Raw genomic sequence first — 20,214 nt, 5'->3', positions numbered from 1 at the left:
CCCACAAAATACGAATTTAGGAGCAGGTAAGCATGAATTTATTTCATAGTTAGCAGGTCATATGTTTATTTTTCTATGTTTCAGTCATTGATACTTACATACGCCTGGCAGAAAGCTGAGAAAAACAAGTGTGTGTGTGTATATGTTTCTTTTTACGTATCTTCTCTTTTTTTGTAGACTCGAGGATCAATACCACTTTACTGGTCTCAAAGACCAAACCTCAAGTACAAACCATTGCCACTGATCAACAAAGTAGCAAATCATGTGTGTATCTTCCATGCTGTTTTCATTGACTATGAATAGAAGCTTATTGGAATTATAATTTGCATATAGAGCATGTATTCCTCATAAGTCAGGCTTCAATGTCTTTGAGGCCTTTCTCCTTGGTTCTGGCATAGAGTGGACCTCTAAACCAAGAGACTGTATAGATGGCATATTAAAATGTGGAAAAACAAATTGAATGTCACAGTAAATTTTGATTTTAGAGATCTCAGTAAAATTTGCAACCTTATGCTGTTTAAAATATTTAGTGTATTCTATTTGAGATTAAGCTCAGAAATAAAATAGTAATATTGTAGCTCAGAGTAGAATGGCTTATAATTACTACTTACTAAATGGTATTAAGAATATCTAGAAGACAGCTTAATGTCATTTTCTTGAATATAGAGATAGGACATTTAAGGAGATCCTTTTAAACATCCTGGAAATATTCTTGTAATCTGGTAAAGTGTATAACTTTTTCCCCCCCCCTCTTTCTAGATGGACGGTTTCCAAAGGCATTTTGATTCACAAATAATTATTTATGGAAAACAAGTCATAATCAATCTGGTATGTGTCTTTCTTCCATTTCTTGGGGCACAAAACCTTAGCATATTTTTTTTAACATGACAAAATTTAACCTTGGTAATTATTTTTAAGTGTGCAGTTCAGTGGCCTTAAGTTAGTGTTGCACACTCCATTTCTGGAAGTTTTCATCATACCAGACAAAAACTCAGTCTCCCTTAAATAGTCACCTTCTGTTATCCCTCTCACCTCAACTCCTGGTAACTCTGTTCTGCTTCTGTCTCTGTAGATGTGCCTGTTCTAAGTGCCTCGTCTAAGTCACGCTGTGCAGTGTTTATCCCTTCGTGTCCTGCTTGTCTTGAGCAGGCTGTTTTTCTTTACCTGGCTCTGAGTTACTTTGTAGTGTCTTTCTGTTTTAACTCTTTTGTGTTTCTGCTAGGGCAGATCTGTGCCGTGCTGTGCTTTGTTGCTCAGTCATGTCCAGCTCTTTGCGACCCCATGGACTGTAGCCCGCCAGGCTTCTCTGTTCGTGGGGGATTCTCCTAGCAAGATTACTAGAGTGGGTTGCTGTGCCTTCCTCCAGGGGATCTTCCCAACCCAGGGATCGAACCCAGGTCTCCCACGTTGCAGGCGGATTCTTTACTGTCCGAGCCACCAAGGAAGCCCAAGAATACTGGAGTGGATAGCCGATCCTTTCTCCAGGGGATCTTCCTGACCCAGGAGTCAAACCAGGGTTTTTTCATTGCAGGCAGAATCTTTACCAGCTGAGCTACCAATTCCTTCAGCTTTTTAAAAACTAAGAATATCTTATTAATTTCTCATTTTTGAATTACACTTTTGCCAGACATAGAATTCTTGGTTGACAGTCCTTTTTTTCCTATAAATATGCCATCTCATGGCCGTCTGGCCTCTAAGTTTTCTGAAGAGAAATTGGCATATAATTCTACTCAGAATCACTGTATGTGACAAGTCCTTTCTCTCTTGCTGCTTTCAAGATCTCTCTTTGTCTTTAAGTAGTTCGATTATAATGTCTGATGTGAATTTCTTTGGATTTGTCCTATCTGGAGATTGGATACCTCTTGAATTTGAAGATCTCTATATTTCACCGAATTCGGGAAGTTGTTTTGCCATTTTCTCTTTATAACCTCTCTGGCCTTTTCTCTCCTTTTTCCAGGACTCCTGTAGTGAATATATTTTGTGCTCGGTGGTGTCCCAAGTCCCCTAGACTCTGTTCAGTTTTCTGATTCTTTTTTCTTCAACTTCATTATTTCATTTGTTCTGTCTTCAAGTTTGCTGATTCTTTTTTCTTCCTGCTCAAAGGTGCTGTTGAACTCCTTTAGTGAATTTTTAGTTTCCCTCTTGTGCTTCTCAACTCCAGGCTTACTGTGTGGTTCCTTAGAATAATTTCTGTTTCTTTGATATTCTCTGGTTTTTTTCATATACTGTCTTCTTGATTTCCTTTACTTCTTTGTCCGTGTTTTCATTTAGCTCTGAGCATATTTAGGACAGTTATTTTGAAAGTTCTTTATAAATAAGGCTTCTATAGAGATGATTTCTATCAGTTTACCCTTTTTCATTAAGCCTCGTCTTCCTTTTTTTTTTTTTGTATACCTTATGATTTTGTTGTTGAAAACAGGGAATTGGATGTACATAATACAGTAACTCAGGAAGTCAGATTCTTCTTTCCTAGGGGTTTCCTGTTGTTTTGTTTTTGTTTTGATTGTTGAATGCTATAGTAATCCATCTGTTTTGAGACTTTTCCCAACTATTTTTGCAAAGACTGTTCCTTGTGTATGCTCACTAAGGTCTCTATTCTTTGAGCTTGCTTGTGTTCAGCTAACAGTGTGATAGAAATTTCCTTGAGTATCAGGACCTGAAGTAGACAAAGGAAAAACCAAAAAAGAACAAACCCATCTCCCAATTTCTGCTGACTGGTTCTGTGGTGGAGCAGTCCTTCACGTATTTAGTTAGGCTTGCTCTGAACCTAGAGATTAGCTTGAGGTGAAGCCTTAAGGTCTTTTTAGGATTTCTCAGAGTGTGCGTCTTGCTTGGGTATGCACATGGCTTTCTAAAACCCTCCGTGAATGTGGCTGTTTTTTAATATCCTAATTTCCCAAAGAGTTACCATTAACACCCCAGCTGCTTCTGCAGGCTTTAGATGGTCTTTTCAATGTCACCACCTGAAATATCTTGCCCTAGGCATCTGTTGGTCTGTAGTCCTCTTGCAGCTTATATGAGCAGCGTTTACCACTTTCCCTGCCTGTGTTCACATTTATGCAGGACAGAGACCGCCGAGTCACTCCTTCAGATCAGAACAGAACATACACAATAGTTTGCAAATAAGTTCTCGTCTGCTCCCTCCAGTTAGAGGAGAGGGACTGAGAACTGTTGCTGCTGCTTAAGCTAAGATTGTCACTGCACTGGAGAAAGGCTAAGGCAAGGGCAAGAAAAATGCTACAAAATTGTCCTCCAGGTTTGAAGATGGCTTTATCTTGATTGGACCTCTCCTTGGTTGCTAAAAACCTTTGATTGTTTTCCAGAGTTCCTACAAATTTGGTTTAGACAGCATCTCTTTACTCTGATGTTTTTGTGAGGGTACAAGAGCTTAAAGCTTCACAGTCTGCCATTTTGCTGATGTCACTGTCTCCTTTTAATTAAACTTAAAGCTATGGTGGTTTTAATTTTTTACAGGTGAATCAGAAGGGCTCAGAGAAGCCACTTGAACAGGCATTTGCAACAATGGTGTCTTCCTTGGGGAACGGAATGATCAGGTACCTCACTAGAAATCTGTTGTTGGGCTTTTCAGGTTAGATGTGCGCTTCACGTGCATGCAAGTACATGGATCTCGCTCTAGACTTACTTCACTTTGTTGTTTCTGAAGCGTGATTTTGTTTGCTTGAAATTTTCTCAGACTTAATTCATGTTGCAGGATAACTTCTTTTTTAATTTTTACTGGGAGTATAGTTGATTTACAGTGTTGTGTTAGTGTCAGGTATATGGCAGGGTCAAATACACATATATCCACTCTCTTTTTTTTTTTTTTTAAGATTCTTTTCCCATATAGGCCATTACAGAATCCTGAGTAGAGTTCCTTGGTTCCCTGTGCTACACAGCAGGTTCTTGTTAGTTTCATCTCTCTATGTATTGTAGTGTGTGTATATCAGTCCTAGTCTACCAGTTTATCCCCTGCAACCCATATCCCTGGTGGCCCTAAGTTTGTTTTCTACATCCATGACCCTACTTCTAAATAAGCTCATTTGTACAGAATACTTTAACAGTTGAGTTTAAATTTGAATTTTGGTTAAAATCCTCACCTTGAGGCTCTGTGTTGCCACAGCCATTGGGTCTTTAAGTTACTCGCCTCTGCCTGGTCCTGACCCCACACAGGCTGGAGCAGCTTACTCTTGTGTGGTGGCCTCGTCTGGAGCAGCAGCTTGTCTCTCCTGTCAGTCACCAGACAATAGTTAGAAATTCTCTGAAGCTCTGTCAGAAAAGAGAGGGATCCTAAAACAGTAGTAGTTGCCCTGTGGACATGTGCAGGGTGAAAAGTCAGCCCATTTGGAGCGTCCTGCATCCAGAATCCGGGCTAGGAGATGAGGGTGTACTCTGGTAGGACATGGTCACAGGCATTGGGGAAGACTTTCAAAGAAATGGTACTGGGTTATTTGGGGACAATTTTTTTTAAGCTATAGAAAATTTTAAAACAAACAAAATTAGGACATAATGAACCTTTGGGGAAGAAATTGTTTGTTTTATCCAACTCAAAAACTCTAGCAAATTCTTCAGACCCTTGCTTCATCCACATTTCTGCCTTCTCACGGTGGAACCTGCCCAAACACACTTTGCGTGAATCAGAGAAGTGATTCCTATCCAAGATGTGCCTTAAATTTTCAGAGGAATTACTCAGAATATATCTAAGACCTGAAAAATCAGAATCTCTGGGTTTAAAGTCCAGCATGTATCATATATTCTAGCAAAAGTTTATCTCCTGGTTGCTGGGTTACACCCCTGGTTAAGACCCTTTCTGTGTTTCAGAGGGTTTCTGTAGGTGAGTTTGCAGCGGAAGCTAACTTTGAGAACTTGAGGCATATGTCAGTCTAAAGTTGTGCCCTTGGTGTTCCAGTGCACTCGGAAGGCTCCTGCCAAGAAGTGAAACCCTAAAGCTATTGTTACCGAAATGATGTAACACATATTCTGAGAAGACACAAACATAATTTTAGAATGATGTAAGCTGAAGAATCCAAATGCATTTAGGTGCTAATGAGCCACTTAAATTCTTCAGACGAGTCTATGGCCATGATCAGAGCTCTCCAAAAATAAATACGATGCCACCAGTTTTAATGGAGCTGCCTTTGAAAGTGCTTCCCCCACTCTCAGTCTGCCCAGAGTCTACTTTGGCAGTCTAACAGAAGTTAGCTCACAGTTGGCTAACTTCTGTTTTTATGCCAATGTGTAAGGTCCCTCTGTAGAAGGAAATGGTAACCCACTCTAGTATGGAGAATCCCATGGACAGAGAAGCCTGGCGGGCTACAGTCCATGGGGTCGCAAAAGAGTTGGATGTGACTCAGCAACGACAAGGCCCCACAGTTGGCTAACCTGTTTTTATGCTAGTGGCTAAGGCCCCTCTTATGCCCTGAGATAACCGCTAAGGTGATAGAACCTCTCGACCTGCTGGAAGCACATCCTGTATTGGTGTTTGCTGTCCCTTCGGCCGTTGGAGCCAGGAGGTCACACGAGAGCAGGCGCCTAGTCTGAATTTTGCTCTGTTGGGGAGAGTGTAGTGTCCTTTTGGTCCTCCTCCTCCATGACTTGACTTGATGCTGGAATAGGAAGTTGGGTGAAGGTGGCTTGTGTGAGAATCTTCAGGTACCCTGGTGCCCAGGTGCTTGGCATTCTTCTTCCTCTCTTGACTTTTGGGAGTTGGTTAATGATTTTCTCCTCCCTCTCAAGGGGCAGCATTTTCAAGTTCCTAGGAGGACACCTTCACTGATAGATGTGTTCCAGCTTTGAGACTTATGCCTCTTAAATATCAGATAACTGAAAACAACCCATTACCGATTGACAGACCAGAAAGTTTTCTCTACCACTTGCATGTGTGATGTGTGGATATTGATAAAGTGAATATTTTAGGATGAACAAGTAACAACTGGAGTAGGGGCCATCCTGTTTCTGTTCTTCTCACAGCCTCAAGTACCCAACACAGTCCAGCCCTCCTTGGCCTGAAGCGAGTTTGACCATTTGGAATATCTTAATTGATTGGGAAATCAGAAAGGGGCCCTATTCTTGGCACCTGGGACAGAGAATAAATACACAGTAGATAACTCAGTTGGTCAAGGCTACTTTATATTAACATGCCTCATTGCTGTGCCTGGGCTCACGTCTCTAGCCTTTTGTTGGGCTTGTTGACGCCTATCTTAGGGCCTGTTGAGAAACATGTAAAGATACAAGTGTGTATTTTTTTCCTTCACTAGATATGCGCATGAGAAGGTCAGCATATCTGTGCATGCCTCTGTGTGTGTATATGTATAGTGGTAAACCCAGAGTAAATGTATGTTCCTAGGTGAAATGTATTTAGAGAGGAGGATCAGCTTATGAAGGTAGTATTAAAGAAAAAATGATTAATTTTTAGTCACTTCTGAATATCTTTTGTTTTGTTAGGTACATTGCCTTTGACTTCCATAAGGAATGTAAAAATATGAGGTGGGATCGGCTAAGTATTTTATTGGATCAGGTAGCAGAAATGCAAGATGAATTAAGGTAAGTTCTGCTGTTTCTCTGTGGAAACTGAGGGGTGAGGTAGATGCATGCATTAACCACAGAGGTCATGCATTAGCTAGCAGACCTACGCATAGAGTTCACTAGCTTCATAGCGCTGCTCTGTTCTCATTTTCAGTCTGTTTTTTTTTCCTGAAAGATTAGGCTTGGTGATTTTTAAGTATTTTAAAATTCTTAAAAATGACCCAAGTCTAGGTATTTTCGTATTTTTATGTATTATCTTCTACACATTTACAAACTTTTACTCAATTAAAGATATTTGGCTACTGTTTTATGTTCAGTTCTTTTCACTGTTTCATTACTGTCTGTCGTTAGCCCACCAAGACTCTGTAATGTGAGCATTCAGTGGCTTCGCTGTGTTCCTTTGTGCCGCAGCACAGTTAGCTAAATGCTCTTCTTCACACTGGGCACCTGGTTCATTTCCTTTTCTCTTCCATCCCTGAAAGATGGTGCTTCAGTGAATCACTGGGTATAAAGACATCTTTACTTCTGTTAAATCGTTTCTTAAAGTCTTCAGGGGAGGATAATGGACTGAAGGGTCTAAATACCTTTATGGTACTTACGTGTGTTAAGGTGTTAATTACTGTGTGGCTTCATAGATGCACTGTACTGTATGCATGTCAGTTTTTACCTGTTTTAGAGCCAGAAGTAGGAATCTGGAAACTAGTCTCGTTTTGTTTTCGCCTTTGTAGTTCTGATCCTGGCAAGCCAAATGTACTGTGTTAATTTTAGTTTCATGGTAACATAGTAAAGCTTCTCCTATAGTCATTTGGTCAGCTTTAAGAAAAAAATATCTGTATACATATTAAGTAATGCCTGCTGCTGCTGTTAAACCGCTCAGTCATGTCCAGCTCTGTGCAGCCTCATGGACTGTGGCCCACCAGGCTCCTCTGTCCATTGGATTCTCCAGGCAAGAATCATGGAGTGGGTTGCCATTTCCTTCTCCAAGAATTGCCTCTGCCTGCTCTTTAATTACAACCTTTTGTTTCATGTTTTATAAAATCTTTGAGAGTCTCTGTATTGGTAATGAAAGAAAAGTGAAGTCTGACTCTTTGTGACCCCATGAACTGTAGTCTACCAGGCTTCTCCGTCCATGGGATTTTCCAGGCAAGAGTACTGGAATGGGAGTGGATTGGGCCAATACTGGAGTGGGTTGTCATCTCCTTCTCCAGTAATCCCAGCTATAGTTAGTTTAATCTGCTTTTTTCCCCCACCCCCATCCCTTCCCCATGAGGTTTTGTTTTGAGCATAGCTAGTGTAGAGGGGATGACCTATATCATTACTGGGGTGTAGAGAAACATTGTCGGGGAATATTTCCTTGAGTTCGCCTGTTAATTGCAGCCCCACAAGAGTTAAGAAAGAAGGAGAGATTGACGCCGAAATCTTTGTCCATTGCAGTCACCATGTTCCACAGGGATAGTAGACCCCTTTCACGAAACTGTGACGTTCAGACCTCTCAGCACATTTGTTCTCAGGGATTTGGGGGAAAGTGGAAAGAATCTGGGCTTTGGGGCCCTACCCAGAGTATTTGAAATCTCAGGTTGCCTCTTATTAGCCGTGTGAACAGGAGCAAGTTAGTTATCTTTAAGCCTTGATTTCTCCATCTGGAAAGTGGAGATAATAATACTTATCTCTTAGACCTGTTCTGTAGTTTAAGAAGCAATATTTATAAAATATGTAGTATTTATTTTATAAGTACTAGAGACATTACTTTGTCAACAAAGGTCTGTCTAGTCAAGGCTATGGTTTTTCCAGTGGTCATGTATGGATGTGAGAGTTGGACTGTAAAGAAAGCTGAGCGCGAAAGAATTGATGCTTTTGAACTGTGATGTTGGAGAAGACTCTTCAGGGTCCTTTGGACTGCAAGGAAATCCAGTCCTAAAGGAGATCCAATTCAATCCTAAAGGAGATCAGTCCTCGGTGTTCATTGGAAGGACTGATGTTGAGGCTGAAACTCCAATACTTTGGCCACTTGATGCAAAGAGCTGACTCATTTGAAAAGACCCTGATGCTGGGAAAGATTGAGGGCTGGAGGAGAAGGGGACGACAGAGGATGAGATGGTTGGATGGCATCATCTACTCGATGGACATGGGTTTGGGTGGACTCCGGGAGTTGGTGATGGACAGGGAGGCCTGCCGTGCTGCAGTTCATGGGATCGCAAAGAGTCGGACGCAGCTGAACTGAATGGGATGCCAACACTCACATGCACTCTATATATACATACTCTAATTGAACCTCACTGGTTTGGAATGAACCTCTTGTATATCTTTAGTCTAAACACATTCTTGTAAGCCTTTTTTTTTTTTTTTTTTTTTTTGGTGTCCTGACATATGGTATCTTAGTTCCCTGACCAGGGACCTAACTCGTGTCTCCTGCATTGGAAATGTGGAGTCAACCACTGGACTGCCAGGGAAATCCCTTAAGCCCATGTTTTTTAACGTCATGATTTTTAGCTTGTGGTGAATCTATTGTATTTCCCCTTCACTTTTTGATATTAGGGAATAATTGTGGTTAATTTAATGCTGTTTAGTATTCATCGTATTTCCTGTCCCATACACTCTGCCAGGCACTTTATATGCATTATACATGATCTCATTTAACTGTAGAGCAGCCTCTTGGTGGTGCTGCTGTCTCCACTTTGTGGATGAAAATATATAGGCTCTGAGAAATTAGGTTATTTACTTAAAATTACACAGCTAGTAAGTTGCCTAGGAACTACGGCTAGCAAACTTTGCTGGCAAAGTCTACGCTCCTCACTGCTACACTATTTGTTGTCAAATTTGGGGGTTCATAGAATTATCTGAACATACTGTTAACAGTGACGGAACCACAGGAACTGGTAACTGTTTGGCTCCAGTGCAGACATCTGGGTGGTTCAGGGGGAAAGTAAAACAGATGTTTCAAATAATACCCTAGTATACCCTATAAACTGTGTACTGTTTGCATATATTAGCCATTTGGAGAAGGGGTTTTAAAATGTTTTTAATGCACAATATCCAATCCTTTCTTCAGAGATTCTTATTCAGTTTATTTCTGAGTTGTTGGTTCAAAATGAAGGTCAAGCATGTTCATTTTAAATGAACAACTCAGGGAGTTCTGACACAGCACAGGGGACTGAGGAATGGGTCACAGTTGCGCTAGGTCAAAGGAAGCCCCCTTGTGGCCTTGGGGAGACATGGTGTGGCCCGAGGCATCTGCTGCAGTACTCCTGACTCCTTTCTCACGTCTGTCGGGTGAAGTGACCTGGATGCTGCGGTGGTTTTGAGATAGTCTGTCTTGCCTGTTCTGCTCACACTTCCTCTTGGTCTTTGGTGATCAAATATACCTGATACATTTCCTGTCTGTCCTCTAGTGTACCAGCTTTAATAATGTTTCTGACATAGACCTGTGTTATAGGAGGACTGTCCTTAGTGGGAGGGCTTCTCTGATAGCTCAGAGAAGAATCCGCCTGCAATGCAGGAGACCCTGGTTCGATTACTGGATGGGGAAGATCCCCTGGAGAAGGGGTAGGCTACCCACCCCAGTATTCTTGGGCTTCCCTTGTGGCTCAGCTGGGAAAGAATCTGCCTGCAGCGCGGGAGACCTGGGTTCGATCCCTGGGTTGGGAAGATCGCTTGGCTGGCTTTGGTATGAGAATGTTTATACAAATATGTTTTAGTTATTTTCTAGTAGACCCAGCCGGCGCGGTGCTGAGTAACCAGGAGGGCGTGTTCCGCAGCAACTGCATGGACTGTCTGGACAGAACCAATGTGATCCAGAGCCTGCTGGCTCGCCGTTCACTTCAGGCCCAGCTTCAGGTGCACGCGCTTTTTTTTCTTTTATTAAGTAAGCAATTTTTGAAAACCAGGAATAAAGCACATCCATGTGCCCTAACCCGGCTCTTTGTGGTTTTGTGTCCTGGCATCCACGGGTGTAGTTTGTGCATGACCACGGTCAGTGTGTGTATACAGTTTTAAAGTTTGCTATTTTACTCTAGCATTATAGTTTTTTAAGAGTAGTACTGTTATGCTGTAATTCACTAAGCCATTTAGGTTGCTACATTTTTGGCTTATAAATAAGATTGTAGAGAATACACCTGTGTATAATATTATTAGCTTGGGTTATTTCCTTTGAGTTAACTCCTGCTGGGTTAAAGAGAATTTATACTTTCCAAGGGGCTTCCCAGGTGGCACTGCTTGCCAGTGCAGGAGACATAAGAGATGTGGGTTTGATCCCTGGGTCTGGAAGATCCCCTGGAGGAGAGCATGGCACCCCACTCCAGTATTCTTGCCTGGAGAATCCCATGGAGAGAGGAGCCTGGCGGGCCGCAGTCCATAGGGTTGCAAAGATTTTGATTCGCCTGAAGCGACTTTGCGTGCATGCATACTTTCCAAGAGGGTTGCACCAGTTTACCCCTAATACTTACCAGCAATAACAAAAGAGTCTTCCTAGCATTACTTTTATTTAGGAAGGTTTCCTTTCTAGCGGCACAGAGTAGGGCCTCTAGGGCGTTTTGTCTGCATCTCTTTTACTGTTGGCAAGGGATGTTAACACCCGGGAAAATACTTGGTGACACAGCTTTGCTTCACCAGTGTGACTGTGTTGTTGAGAAAGAGTAGGTATAAATAGTTTCTTTTGTTTATATATGAAGTTAAAAATACATACAGCCTAGATTTCCAGACCGCAGTGGTGTTTGTTGTAGGGAGCAAACAAAATGCATCCCAAATGATTTCCTGCCTAAATAATTTGTAAGCATTCATCTTTGTTTATGGCAGTTCTGTGGAACTCGGGGAAGAATTGTGGAGTAAAATGCCTCCCCGAGCCCTCGCGTAGCCATGCCGAAGGTGTGGGCACCGCCTTTGAGTACTCTAGCTTGTGTGATATGTGTCCTCGCCAGTCTGATGGGTTTACTTCAGAGGAGATTTTTCAACAGAAACCGTACTGAGACTGGTTGCTTCCAAGGCTGGCTAACAGAAATCTACTGGACTGGGTTCTGTAATCTGTATTTAACTAATTTACATGCTAAAAACAGTCCTATGAAAGCTCAACAGCCTGCAGAGAGCCTGGGGGCAGGAGCCTCTCCAGCCTCAGGGCCCGCTGACGTGGGGCCTCCAGCTGTGCCTGTCCCCTTCCAGAGAGGGCCGGTCACTGGGGTGGGCAGGCCCTGTGCTGGGGGAGTGAGGGAGAGGCCATCGGAGGCGAGCAGTGAGGATAGTGGCTCTAAGAGGGTTGCAGGTCCAAAACAAAGGCCAAGGTAGGAGTCCAGTCTGTGGTCAGTGAACTCCACAGGGGAGTCCGTAGAGAGACTCGGGCTGCCCGGAGTCCTGTGAGATGATATGCAGAGGGCTGTGCTTCTGTGCAGTTTGTGGGGAGGGAGGGGGTAGCATTCCTGTAGTTCTCAAAGGGCCCCTGGCTAGGGGTAAGTGTGGAGCTTAGCAGTCTGGGTGGTGAATTGTGAGGCGGGCAGAGGGTCCAGGTGATGGGAGGTTGGGGGCGGTGGCAGGGAAGGAGGGAGCACTGGCTGCATACTCCCCGCCTTTACCTCTGCCCCTGTCTCTGGGTTTACACAGTCCTGCTGCTGGTGCTGTGGTCTGGGGCTCAGGGGAGAGAGAGGCTGTGGGCGGATGGGAGCCCAGAGAGAGGCTTTGCAGCCGGGCTGAGCAGCAGAGGGCTGTGTTACAGGGAAAACATCTCCTGGCTGAAGCCAGCAAGCACGTGAGACTCTGTGGAGACTATGCTGAAATCCTGTAACATGTAAACATGGGTATGATTCTTATTCCAGAGACTAGGAGTTTTGCATGTGGGACAAAAGCTTGAAGAACAAGATGAATTTGAAAAGATTTACAAAAATGGTAGGTCATTTCTTGAACAGAGGCAAGGTCATTCAAATTTTGAAATAAACATTTTGGATTTAGAGCATTGGTTGTCAATGGTTATTAACTGATTTTTCCTCTTTTTGCCCCCCAACAGCCTGGGCTGACAATGCAAATGCTTGTGCCAAACAGTACGCGGGAACCGGTGCCTTGAAGACTGACTTTACCAGGTAAGCCGCGCGCTGGATCGCACACTCCGGTGCATGGCAGATCGCTCGCGCAGCTTTCACCCAAGAGCGCCCGCTGGTGCCCGGGCCTCGCTCCAGGCCATCAAGCTGGGACTCAAGGGAGATAAGGCCCAGGCAGCGGTGGCTTGTTAGCGTCCCTGGGTGATTCTGGCGCACAGTGGGGTTGAGCACCAGGGCACCTCAGCTCCTCTCAGCCACCTGCTGTGCACCTGACTCACCCCAGGCCCATTCAGCAGGTCTGGGAGGGGCCTGAGACTATGTGCTTGCGTGATGCTGGAGCTGGTTTCAAGGACCACACTGGGTAGTGAGAGGTTGGAACGTTTTGAATTTGTTACGGATGTGGTTGGGTCTTTTTCTGCTGTATGGATTCCCTGGGAGCAAGATAAGATTTCTAGTCTGTTCGCTTTATACCAGTTACCCTGGGCTATGTGTTTCTCTTCTTGTTTCTTATCTTTGCAAGGGGAACTGAGCATGTTTCCTCTTTGTGTCTACTGTGATAATGCTTTAGAAAGAGGATGCAGATTTCTTGGACTCAGTTCGGTTTCTTTTGTGAGATGTCTCCTTTATATATTCAAGAATTTTAAAAAAGAAATCTTTATAATTTACTTATCTCCTTACCATGTAGTTATTGGCTATAAACAGTGTGAGAATTTAATATGCAAATCTGTAACTCAAAACTTAACCTCTTATTTAACCAGAACTGGGAAGAGAACTCAGTTGGGACTTATAATGGATGGCTGGAACTCATTAATACGGTATTACAAGAACAACTTTTCTGATGGATTTAGACAAGTAAGTTTGTTTTCTGATGCTAATTTGTGGTTATTTGGTGGCTGTATTTTTGTACTGTTCCCCATACGTAATTTGGGAGTTATTATTTTCCTTTTTTTCTCTTCTAGGATTCCATAGACTTATTTCTTGGGAACTATTCAGTGGATGAATTAGAATCTCATAGTCCTTTAAGTGTTCCAAGAGATCTGAAATTCCTGGCTGTAAGAAACCTTTATGTTTTTTAAGTTGTTAATAGCGTTGTGACTGAAGGTACAGATGGTCCAACTCCCCTTGACATAAAACATTATGTGTTGTTCTAAATGGAATATAAATACTTACGTTGCCCCAAGGAGCAGGTCAGTGAGAAGAGTGAGGTAACTTTGGAATGTTGTCCTCTCTCAAACTTGACTGTCTTTTGCAGCTCCTTTATTTTGTTGTTTTGTTAATTTTTACACTGTTGTCTCGGTTTCTGCTGTACAGCAGTGTGCAGCAGATAATTATACACACAGCCCGTCCCTCCCCAGCCTCCCTCCCCTCCCGGCATCCGGCCGCCTCCAGGTCAGCGCAGAGGGCCGTGGGCTCCCTGTGGCTCCCAGCGGCTCACCACCAGCTCCCATTTTGCACGCGATCATGTGTGCACGTCGGTGCTACTCCACTCGTCACAGCCTCTCCCTCCCCGACGGCACCCACATGCCCCTCCTCTCCACCTGTATTTCCTGCCCTGCAGATAGGCTCATCAGTACCATTTTCTAGATTCCACATATATGGGTTAATACATAGTATTTGTTTTTCTCTTTCTGACTTCACTCTGTAGAACAGTCTCTGGGTTCATCCACCTCACTAAAACTGACTCAGGTTTGTTCTTTTTTTTATGGCTGAGTAATACTCCGTTGTATATATGTACCACATTTTGAAAAATCTATAAACAGTAAATGCTGGAGAGGATGTGGAGGAAAGGGAGCGCTCCTTCACTGTTGGCAGGAATGTTAGCTGCAGCCATTATGGAGAAAAGCATGCCGTCCTTAAAAACTAGGAATGCATCCACCGTGTGACCCAGCAGCCCCGCTGTTGGGCATATGTCCTGAGAAACCACAGTTGTAAAAGACACGCACCCCGGCGTCCATCGCAGCGCTGTTTACCGTAGCCTAGACGCAGAAGCACCTAGACGTCCAGCTGCAGATGCTGTTTAAGTGAGAACACAGATGCGGAACAGGTGTTCGGCTCTCTTGTTTCAGGGAGACTCTGCTCCCCCCGAGGTTCAGGGGTTGCTGGAGGCAAACTTGCGATGTAGAAGTCAATGTATGTGTTTGACACGTCTCTCGTTTTTGACTTGTTCACCAGAGTTTGCAAGAGCCTCTCTGGGGTTTCACACCAGCAGGCAGGGTGTCCTGGAGTCGGGGGCCTAGAGTCTGAGTACACATCTGGGTGACCTCCTTCCACTTTCTTTTAATCTGTTTGAAGATTTGGACAGTTATGATCAAAACTCTAATGATGTTTTGCTGAAAGGTATTTTGTATATTAGATGGAGACGGGTTCTGTTGTCTTTCAGGGAAGCTGATTTTGCAACCATCGATTAGCATCTTACGTGATGGTTTCTCTCTCTCTTTCCTTTTCCAGTTGCCTATTATCATGGTTGTTGCCTTTTCCATGTGCATTATCTGTTTGCTGATGGCTGGTAAGTCTGCACTGATTTCACATTCATCTTTTAGAATGTTGACCTTTCCTGTGCAGCATCTTCAGTTTGCACCTGCTCAGCACGTGGTGTGTCCCTGTTAAACTGGATGAGCAAAGGGAGCGGTGAGCTGCGTCCTTAGATGTGACGGGAAGGAAAATGCATACTCGGTAGCTTGATGGTGTGTTTTTTCCCACTTACGCTCTTTACTTCTTTTTTCTCGTTACCAAAGTAATACATAGTAATTACAGAAAATACAGTTAGACAAAAAAGAAAATGTTATCACCTTGCCTTTCAGAGATCAGCTAATTACTCTTTAACATTTTGATGTTTTAATCTTTATAGATGTGTATTTTTTTTTCAAAAGGCAGATCCTATAAACTTTTTTGTACTGTTTTTTTCACTGAGTAGTATAAATATTTCCCCATGTCTTTTATTTTGAATGGCTGCAAAGTATTCCGTTGATGGATGTATAGTTTATGTAACCAACCACCTACTGTTGGGCAAGTCAGTATTATTAGAGATTAATACATTACTTACTAAATTTAAATAGAAACATTGCCTAGGGACCTGAGCCAACAAACAGGAGTGTTGCTGCTTTTCTTTTTCCTCTTAATGTTTTCCTGTGTCACTAAACTAATGGGGTTAAGTTACTTAACTGCTTATTTAGTAATATTCAGTGCTCTGAGAATGAGTCTGTGATGCTGGTGTTTTGCCTGGAGGTGCAGCCTCAGCCACTCTGAAGGGCACCGCTGGGCTCAGCCTCCGTCCTGAAATCGCTGGGCTGACAGGCCTCCCCTCTCATCGAGTGTCCCTTTGCGCTCCCCTGCACAGACCTCAGCCCCCCCTTTCTGGGTTCCACAGCGCGGCATGTCGCTCCCTCGAGAGCACTCCTCTCCTAACAGCCTCAGCACTGAGGGATTTCATCTTCGGAGGTGCTCCGCTCCGTGGTGTCCCGGCACCCAGCGTGTGTTTCTAGTTGGGTAGAGTGGGAATGCTTTGCATACTTGCTCATCTTTCTGAGCGCATCAGCAGCTTTTTGAAGGCAAAGACCTGTCTTTCTTACTATCTTACCTCCTGTGCCTAGGATACAGGGCATGCGTGCTAAGTTGCCTCAGCCATGTCCAACTCTTTGTGACCCCATGGACTGTAGCCCACCAGACTCCTCTGTCCATGGGATTTCCCAGGCAAGAATACTGGATACAGGAAGCCCTCAGCAAAAGTTTCCTGAATTAAGGCCTCCTGTTCACCCCGCACACTAATTCTACCAGCTTCTCCAGGGGCGGCTCGGAACCTGTTCGTCTCTGTAATCCCTGAGTGTTCAGCAGTGAAGGTGGTCACAACACAGGAAGGAGCTGCCCTCCTGTTACTCTAGGGCACAGGTTAGCGTATGTTTTCTGGAAAGAGCCAGACAATACGTATTTTAGATTCTGCAAGCTACGTATGGTCTCTCTTGCGTACTGTTTTTGCAGCTGTTTGAAAATGTAAGAACTCTCACAGTACGAAAACAGGCGGGGGCATCTCGAGTGCAGCATCGCTGTGTGCCAGGATGGGGGCCTGTGTCATATTCAGGGCAGGAAGGAAAAGGAGGGACCAGTGGACTGTGGTACTCATGGCTCAGTCCATGCCCTTGGTCCTCTGATTTCTTTGTTTAACACACTGCCCAGGGGATGCCTTTTCTGGGAGCCACTCCACTGTTGAGTTATCTTGGTCTTTTTATATACACACATTTCCCTATAGAACGTCTGCAAAAACAGGGATGTCAGGACCGAGACTCAACCAGAACAAATGGACCATCCCTTTGGGGAGGGACCCAGGGTGGACTTTTGAGGAGCCGCCTTTCTCTTTATCCAGAAAGAGCTTTAAAACCCAGAGCTGTCAGAATGAGCAACTGCAGAAATGTGACTGTTGCACAAGTGAAGACGGACTGGATGCTGTGGACAGTAATCTCTGATGTCAGTTACTTGTAACATAATGATCTTTGTGGTGTCAGATATGACAGTGTTTGATTTCTAGCTCCTACTTTGGTTTTTAGTGAAAGTCTCTCAGTCGTGTCCAACTCTTTGCACCCCCATGGACTATACAGTGCATGGAATTCTCCAGTCCAGAATACTGAAGTGGGTAGCCTTGCCTGTCTCCAAGTGATCTTCCTGACCCAGGAATCGAACCCAGGTCTCCCACATTGCAGGCAGATTCTTTACCAGCTGAGCCACAAGGGAAGCCCAGGAATCCTGCAGTGCATTGCCATTCCCTTCTCCAGGGGATCTTCCCGACCCAGGGATTGAACCCGGCTCTCCTGCACTGCAGGTGGATTCTTTAATGTCTGAGTCACCAGGGAAGTGTAGTCAAGTGGTTCTCAAACGTGGTCCCTTGACCAGCAGCATCAGCATAATCTGGGAACTTGTGAGAAATGCAGCTTCGGGGGCCCTGCTCCAACCCTGCCGGAGCACACAGGCTGGGGATGAGCCTCGCAGCTGACACTGTTTCCAGCCCTGAAGAAGATTCTCAAGCCAGCCAGAGTCAGAGAACCACTGGTTCAAACCTTAACTGAGAGGTTCTTAAGTTTTTCCTTTGGATGTGTTTGTAAACTTGAATGCTGTCAAGATGTGCTAAACAGCTGAAAGCTGGAACTGATGTCAATAAAATGGCTTGTTATTTATCAGTTTTTTGTTTTTCAAAATCAACAGGTGACACCTGGACAGAAACACTGGCCTATGTGCTCTTCTGGGGAGTCGCAAGCATCGGAACGTTTTTTATTATTCTTTACAATGGCAAAGACTTTGTTGATGCTCCCAGATTGGTCCAAAAAGAAAAGATAGACTGAATTTGTGTCTGTGGAAAGCGGCTTGGCCTGGAAGATTCCATCATGCAGAACTGGAGTCTTTACTGACCCGCTTTCCACGGCAGCCGAGGTCTTTGTAAATCGTTTATCCAGGAGCACATCTTGTGCTTGGTGTGGGGGTGTTGACTTAGGGTTGATCTGGTGTTACTGCCTTGATGATCTCTTTACTATTGGGATAGTTATATTTATAATTTGAAGCTAGTCTATAATTAAAATGTAACCTGAATTCAGCTCACGAATGGAAGGAACCTATACATCATCAGTTTAATCAGCCATTGCAGAATGAGTAATATATTTAAAAAATCTAGCTTCTTCCCTCATTTGAAACAGTGAAATTATTTTTCTAGCTCAGTTTATTGTCACTGTAAAAGCAGTTGCTGTTAGCAGGCTTACTTTTCCATATACCTTTGGACTTTTCTTAACAGCTTACCGATAAGCTACCTAGTCTGCTCATAACATGTAAATCCCCTAATAGATCAGATAGTTGGACGAAATCGTCCATGACTACATAGCAGGAAAGAGGAGACCCGGGTCTGGTGTTCCTCTCGAGTTCTAGTTGGGCTGCCTTATGAGTTCAGTCAGCTTGAGCTGTGCAGTTTAAGTGTGATGAAAGAAGTTCAGATGTACTCTATCTTTTTTAAAAGGTGTAGATGAAATCAGCGAATGTAAAGTCTCTTCCTCGTGCTAGAGGTCCAAAGCCTCCTTGGTCTTCGGGATCGCCCCAGTGTGGGAAACACCCTCGGTTGGTCAGCTCCTCCCTCCTGGTCCTTGTGCTTTCCTAGCGTCTTTCTTCGAGACATGCAGGTCCCTGAGCGCGTCTCATGCCGAATTCCATGTTGCCCTGGGAGGCAGCAGCTGCTTGTCCACGCACGGCAGTGTTGGCGCTTTTCACTCTGTAATTATTTTTGTTGGCATCAATAAGTGTGTCTGAAATTTAGTGCTTCCAGGTAGTTATCGCTCTCCAGATCAAGGACCAACTTACAGCTTTAATTTATGTGCAGAAATAAACCTGAAAAATACGCTTTAGAAGCTGTGCATAATTCTAATTAATAAGTCGGAAAACTGTATATTGAAATTGTAATTATGAGGTTTAAAAACTAGAAAGTATCTAAGGTAGTGCAATTGCCACTATTTTAAAATAGTTAGATTAAATACTGCTGCAATATTTGTGTTGTGCTTGAAAATATGTACAGTTTTTTTTCCAATGGTAATACCTTTTGTTGTCCTTAAATATCTCTAAAAAGCGCCTTGATTTTAATGTCACCTTTTTTTCCAACATTATCGTTTATAAACATTAATAAGAGTTGTTGCTTTTAGAAACTCTAAAGGAAATAATAGCTGGAAAACCCTCTGTAGCTTAAAGTCAGTCGTTAACACTTACAATAGGGTAAGTAATTAGAACTGCCTACTCTTAACTTGTAAATAAGCATCATTTGTTCCAAAGAGGAAATATCAAAACTCGGCTCATGTCTACTGTGATGTATCGTCAGATGCTACTGGGCATTTCACATTAAGAACTTATTTCAACAACCATGACAAAGACCAAATCTGAACTGCTAATGTGGCGGTTTTGCAGTGAATGGGCTAATGTTGGTGTGTTAGACCTTGAGGTGTCAATATTTCAGAAACCTGCAGTGATTTTATTCCTAAATTCATGTACTGTCTCATCTGTAAGTGAAAATAAAATGACATATTCTTTTCTTACTAATGTTGGTGTCATTCCTGCACCTTGTCTTCAAAGGGATATTCTTTTTTATTTCAGAATTTTAAGAATCATGCAAAGCAGTGCACGGTCATTTTTATCTTTAAAACATTATGTTCTTTGCCCCATAGGCCTCTCTGTCTTGGCAGTTTGGTTCGTCAGAGCCCGTAAGTCACAGTCTTCTTCCACCTCATCTCTGAAGTATATCCTCTTATCTCACGTGTGCCATAGTCTCTGCACTAGAAACAAGTCACTGGGTCGGCGCACTCGGGAGGGGACCACGAGGGGTGCGAGTACAGGGCAGGGCCTCTCTGCAGGTCTGGTCGCGTAGCCTGGAAGGAGGGGAGCAATCCAAGGTCGTGATTCAGAGCTGGTGAGAATCGGGTGTTTCCTGTGCTGTGCCTTTGGGTCTTCTGACCATTTTCTGTAAGATTGCTCGTCCTTAAAGATTTGTTGGAATCCTTGTTTGTAGAGGAATTCTCTGTTGGTTATGTGTACTATATGTATCTTCTAATCTGTGACTTCTTGTTTCATTTTCTTGTTACTTTTGGTGAAGTGTGCAATTTCAGTGGTGTTGAATTTACCAAACATTTCCTCCCACTGCTTGTGCCTGGGTAAGGCCACATGG

General features: G+C 43.5%; 1 protein-coding gene across 2 annotated transcripts in view; it reads left to right on the top strand.

Moving 5' to 3' along the window:
- SACM1L (SAC1 like phosphatidylinositide phosphatase) overlaps positions 1-19,525 on the top strand; it is a 53,182-nt gene extending 33,657 nt beyond the window's left edge. Inside the window, exons 10-20 of one of the 2 annotated variants that reach the window (XM_068981751.1) lie at positions 178-264; positions 760-828; positions 3,475-3,554; positions 6,442-6,540; positions 10,218-10,356; positions 12,321-12,390; positions 12,509-12,581; positions 13,298-13,391; positions 13,499-13,591; positions 14,988-15,045; positions 17,730-19,525. In XM_068981751.1, coding sequence (XP_068837852.1) covers positions 178-264; positions 760-828; positions 3,475-3,554; positions 6,442-6,540; positions 10,218-10,356; positions 12,321-12,390; positions 12,509-12,581; positions 13,298-13,391; positions 13,499-13,591; positions 14,988-15,045; positions 17,730-17,866 — 999 coding nt within the window. In that variant the 3' untranslated portion in view covers positions 17,867-19,525. Of the gene's footprint in view, positions 1-177; positions 265-759; positions 829-3,474; positions 3,559-6,441; positions 6,541-10,217; positions 10,357-12,320; positions 12,391-12,508; positions 12,582-13,297; positions 13,392-13,498; positions 13,592-14,987; positions 15,046-17,729 lie in introns of both variants that reach the window. The other variant, XM_068981750.1, reaches the window with a different exon arrangement.
- The last annotated feature ends 689 nt before the right edge of the window (positions 19,526-20,214 follow it).

Source organism: Capricornis sumatraensis, chromosome 10 (genome assembly GCF_032405125.1).
Source record: "Capricornis sumatraensis isolate serow.1 chromosome 10, serow.2, whole genome shotgun sequence".
Taxonomy (NCBI): Eukaryota; Metazoa; Chordata; class Mammalia; order Artiodactyla; family Bovidae; genus Capricornis; species Capricornis sumatraensis.
Note: the sequence above shows the minus strand (reverse complement) of the source record. Positions and strands in the feature narration are given on the sequence as shown.